Below are 5,737 nucleotides of genomic sequence, written 5' to 3'. Positions count from 1 at the left end.
AGAGGGAAAAGCTAACACTGCTCATCAGGGATTTTGCTATTTATTAAGCACTTACTATATATTAGACTGTTCATGTTTTTTTATTTAATTCTTACGACCCTGGGAGGTAGCTACTATAATCCCCATGTGTCAGATAAAAAACAGAGGCTCAAGTATCTTGCTCAAAGCAAAACATAGTAAAATGCCTGGCTAGAATCCCAACCTAAGTCAGTCTAGTATCAGAAACTGTTCCACTACATCACACTGCCTTTCTCATGGACTAGATGCTCTCTAAGGGTCCCTTCAACACCTACACTCTATAGATCTACAAACATCAGGGAATGATAACCATTCCTCACAAAATAGTTCACAAAGCACCTTCACAATACTCCACCTTATTTGATCTCAATCCTGTGAAAAAAATCACAGTTGAAATTGGCCACAATTAAGTGTGTTGGTACTTAAACTTGTCTTCTGACCCAAATACAGTGCTCTTCCCACTAAATCAATGTCCCTTTCAAAGGGGATCCTGTTTGCTTCATGGAATACTACAATCATGAGGTAAGAAAAAGTGACGAGAAAAGCAGAATCTCAACAACCCAACAAGCAGAAAGCTAAAATAAACCAAATAGCTTTTTCTTTTGCATTAGCAGTAACTTTCATAATGGGGCTTCAAAGGCATTCCAAGACTATAAAGTACCATTCCAATAATCAAATTTTCAGCTACATTTTTACTAATAATTATTTGCATTCTTTGAAAATTAGCAATCTCTGAATATAACTCCATTAACCACACATTTCCATCTGCTCCTTTCTGCTCTCCAAATTCCACCCCTGCTTCAGTCTTGTTCTTTCCTCTGTGAAATACATCCTAACTTTAGTCTATTTCAGTAAGTTCAGAGTGCACTGTTAGGTACCAAGCAAGAAGTAAGGAAAAGACACGTAAACTAATAATTCTGTCAGTAAGAGGCAAAATAAAAATGCCACATAAATTCAAAGAAAGAACTCTCACTCTTTGAAGGAAACAGAAAGCTCCAAAATGACTGTATAAACTAGATATTGAAGGATAATAAAAGAGTATACATAGAAAGGGGGCATTTTCAAGCAAAAGAAACTGAGAAAATATCCTGTTATGGGGATTCTTTAGAGGTTCTGTTGACTGAGGAAGTCAATTTGTGAGTTCTTAGGGAGATAATGCAGGACTGATGTAGTGGGATCATACTTTGGAAATATCTGAAAAAAGATTAAGGAATTTTGGTTATTCAAAAAAATCACCTAGTAGAGACTTCATGGCATTGACCCAGAGCTGTGCTTTTGATATACTCACTTGCACACAGGGATGCAGGAATAGGTACAGATGGGAGGTGGAACACAGAGCTAAGTCTGGGACACACTGAGTTGGAGGTGACCACCAGGACATGTAGAGGATGAGGTTTTGCTGTAGAAGTACTGCCAGTACTTGAGTGTCTTGAGTACATATTTAATGTTTATAGAATAAAAAAAATTATTTATGGAACAACCTCTGGAGAGGGCAGGAATCTGTTATGAGGAATCTGGGCATCACCCAGAGACAATAAAGTCAAGTGGACAGGAACAAATCTTTTCATGCAATATTTACTATGTGCCAAACTTAGGGGTGAAAAGGGCCTTTAGTTCACAGATCTCTCTCCCACTTCTATTTTTAACTTATCTGCTCTACACCATTAGATACTACGTTCATTAGCTGTTTTACATGCGTATCATGTCTCACCTAGATTGCAAGGTCCTTATACACAGAGTAGGATTGAAATTCTTCTGGATATCATAATACCTTGTTAGACATATAACTGACCATCTATTAATACTGAATGATAAACATGAATACACCAAAAGAGCCCATACCCAAGTTGGATAAATGAGACTGCACCATTTTACAAGAGGAAAGATTAAATGTACATGGTAGTTCCTGCCAATTAGCAGCAGAGTTGCAACTATGACTTAGGTTCCCTACGTCCATTTCATTTGTCTGTGGCCACTGCCGGTTTTCTCAGGGATCTTCTACCTATCTCCTAGTGTCAAAGTCCACCCAAGCAACGTGCTTTTCACACTATTAAATCCCAAACACAAGGCACAGGGTCAACAGGGAGGTTATAACTTTATTGAGGTTCCTTTTAATTAAAATGCTTCCCAGTAGAGACCACAGCCTGCAGGGGGTGCAGCCTTCAAAACATTTCCTGACCTACAGATTGAAGCAGAATTTGATTTGACTTATTCCCTATCTCCTGCAGTCTCCGAAGTGAAGCAGTAGTGGACGCAAGTGGAGAGAATGACCAGAGGAGGCAAGGAAGAGGCAGAGTCTTAAAGAAACACCCTGAAGGGCCTCAACTTCAACCAGCTGGTTTGTTTTATAGCTGTTGACTGCCCAGTTCAAGCAAACCAGGAATAAATTAAATATGGTTTTGCCATCTCAGTTGATGGTAATAGGAGGGGCTTCCCAGAACTTGGGTCTAGTTTGCAGTAGCTGCCAACATGACAGCTGCCAAAACCACCCAAGGATATTTCAGAGCAGCTCCTCTACCCTCTCACTCTGCCCAGTGGGAGGCCCAGGCTTCCCCCATACAGCAGTCCATCAGGCAGGCTTCATTTACGCTTCTTCTCCTGTGTGCTGGTGAACCAAGAGTCTAGGAGCTTCTTGCTGTAGTATAGCTGCCAGGCGTGCACTTGGACCGCCAGCACCAACACCAGGTACATGACGGAGACAGCAGAAAAACCAAAGAGGAAGCGGTAGGCCTTACCATGCCGGTAGAGCTGCTGTGCAGCAGGGAACATCTCCATGCTGCCATAAATGAGGGGAGCGATAGAAAAGAGCCCCATGCTAATCATGGAGAGCACCAGGTAGCTAATGTTATTGCGGGGGAAGGAGAGGAGGCCCAAGAGAGAGGGCACAATGCTCAGCAAATACGGGTACTCCCACTGATAGGGCATGGCCACCTGATCATATGACAAGAGCCTCAGGTGTCCCACGCTCATCTTAGCAACCAGCAGCAGCCATAGGACCAGATGCACGTAGATCAGCTTCTTGATTTCATACTTGAGGGTCACACTGTGGGGCAGAGCAAAGGAGAAATTTCATTCAAAATTTTCTGACCACCAATTACATGCCAGGCAAATGTACTGGAGACTGGAATACAAATATAAGCTATAGTCCTTGCCTGGAGGCTTAGCACAAGGAACAGAAGAAAAAATAATTAGAAATGAACTAGAAGAGCTCTAGTAAATATATGTTGCAAGATATATGGACTCACAGGAAGTAGTAATCAATTTGGCTTAGGAGGGCAGGGCTCAGAAAGCTATCTAGAGGAGGGTGATTTCTGAGCTAGGCTCTTAGGAGTGGGTGGAAATAGGCATGACAAGCATAGGTAATAGCCTGAATGCAAAAAGGCATAATAAGCATGTGCGTTCCAGGAAATTGGTAGGGTGTGTCAGAAATAATTGGTAGTGGGTAGGGGAGTAGCAAGATAAGAAGTTGCAAAGATTATGAAAGAGTCAGTTGAAAGACAGAAGAGTAACTCAGATCCACGAAGATGACTTTGCACCATAGGAGTAGAGCCTAGAGGAAGGATGTATTGGCGGCAAGGAAACCAACTCTGGCTACCCATTCTTCTCCAGCTAGAGCAGATTTTTCATCTGAAGGAGGAACACATTTCTCTTATACTTCTCATTCTTTCAGGTCCTAAACTATATTTTCTTAACACCTCCAAGGGCAGGCAAAAAACAAAACAGAAAACTTGCCTGCATTGAGAGGTCCCTTAGGCAAGGATCTAAGGATAAAAATGAAGTGAGGGTCCAAAGAACTTGTCATTCTTCTGGACTCTTGAAAGATGCAAAACACATTCTAGGAGACTTTGATGGATTTAAGGTAGGAAAATCTCTTTTTCAATTTTTATTTTTAAAACAGTCATTGTAGAAAATGTGGAAAGGTGGGGAAAAAAATCAGTCACCTCCAGACTTCATGCTCCATGAAGGCAGGGACCAGTTTTCGGTTTTGCTGTTTTTTAAGAAACTTTTTTACTGAAGGTGTAACCTACATACAAAGACCAGATCCACTTTTTCTCACTATTATATCCTCAGTGCCTAGCACAATGCCTGATGGATAAGCGCAATAAATATTTGCCGAACGTATACACAAATGTAAAAAATACTCCCTATATGCAGTGTTCACAAAGTTCATTTTCGGAAGGATATGTCTAGATTTTATGGTCCGCATCCCTCAAAGGGCCCAAAATAAAAGTTACCAAGTCTTGAGCAGACTCGTATTATGTGCTAGATCTTATGCTACGTTGTTCACACGAGTTATTCTTCACCAAAACCTAAAAGGTAGGTTACTTTTCCCTTTGCAAATGAGGAAACTGAGGCTCAGTTAGAAATTGGTTTTCCGAGGGCACACATTGGGGCCAGCATCGTTGCGACTCCGGGGCCCCGGCAGCCTGGAGGCACAGGGGGGATCAAGGGGTGGAGGTCACGAGAGCAACAGGCTTTCTGGGACTGACAGGCCCGGGCCGTCACGGGAGAAGGGAACATGGCAGGTGCGCGGGGGGCTGGCGGGGGAGTAAAACCCTGACGCCGAGCCGGCGTCACTTCCCAGGCCCTACGGATTCCCTCCGGGGAGGCCTCCGTGCTCCTCGCCTCACTTCATACCTCATCTGGTAATGCATGGCGACGCGCTCGCGGTGCTGAAAGTCGCTGCCGTCCGTGCCGGCCGCTCGCGGGCCTGCCCGAGATGCCATTGTCCCCGCTCACTCAGGCCGACCCGCTGGAGCAACTACCGCGCCAATCCGTCTGCAGCGTCCTGTTCGCGCCGCCTCGCCTCGACCACCCAAACAGGCAGGCGGCTCTAAGAGGACAATTTCCGGCCTCTCTGTCTCTGGAGGACCAACTCGGTGGTCAAACACCACCATCCCCCCCCCCTGCGCACGCGCACGCGCTTTCTGTTTCAGCCCCGCCTGGGCAGTTTCTTGTCCTTTCTCATGCGCGAGAAATTAAGTCCCAGCCCTGGTATCTTTACGCCATCTGCCCATAACATATTTCCCAGTTTCTCGGGCACTTTCACGTTCTTAAACCCTAGAGTTTAAGAATGTCCTCGCTTTACAGATGGAGAAACCAATTCTTGGAAGGGTTCTGTGACTTCCCGAGAGCACATCATAGTCTCGAAGTCTCACAGTATCTCCCAATCGATTACTTGATCATTGCAAAGAGAAAACGGTGACTTTACAGTGGAGAAACCTGGTGCGCACCCTCCTAACCAAGTAAAGTTAACCTGACCAGTAATGCAACAAACTGACATCTCATGCCTCCTGTTACATTGACTACACAGCATCACTTTGTGTGATATTCCTGCCAAAAATACTTAATCTGAATCTAATCATGAAGAGATGACAGATAAACTCAAAATGAGGGACATTCTATACAACTAGACTGCATTTTTAACAAATGGGGTATGTCCATAAATAGAATATTATTTGGCAATTAAAGAGGATACATGCTATTACACGGTGAATATTTAAAATACTAAACTAACTGAAAAGCTAGTCACAATAGACTCCATACTGTATTATTCCATTTATAGGAAATGTCCACAATAGGTAAATCCATAGAGCCGTAAGAGTATTGTTGCCAGGGAGAAATAGGGAGTAACTTGTGGGTGATAAAAATATACTGGAATTAGTAGTGATCATTGGACAACTTTGTGAATGTACTAAAAGTCATTGAATTACACACT

General features: G+C 43.4%; 1 protein-coding gene across 1 annotated transcript; it reads right to left on the bottom strand.

Annotated features, from left to right (window-relative positions):
- Positions 1-2,094: 2,094 nt before the first annotated feature.
- On the bottom strand, positions 2,095-4,893 carry JAGN1 (jagunal homolog 1). Its single transcript, XM_017677906.3, has 2 exons — positions 4,657-4,893; positions 2,095-3,061 (listed from the first exon to the last, which is right to left on the bottom strand). The coding sequence occupies exons 1-2, from the start codon at positions 4,743-4,745 to the stop codon at positions 2,599-2,601; spliced, it is 552 nt and encodes a 183-aa protein (XP_017533395.1). The 5' UTR covers positions 4,746-4,893; the 3' UTR covers positions 2,095-2,598.
- Positions 4,894-5,737: the final 844 nt, after the last annotated feature.

The sequence above is a fragment of the Manis javanica genome, chromosome 3, assembly GCF_040802235.1.
Source record: "Manis javanica isolate MJ-LG chromosome 3, MJ_LKY, whole genome shotgun sequence".
Taxonomy (NCBI): Eukaryota; Metazoa; Chordata; class Mammalia; order Pholidota; family Manidae; genus Manis; species Manis javanica.
Note: the sequence above shows the minus strand (reverse complement) of the source record. Positions and strands in the feature narration are given on the sequence as shown.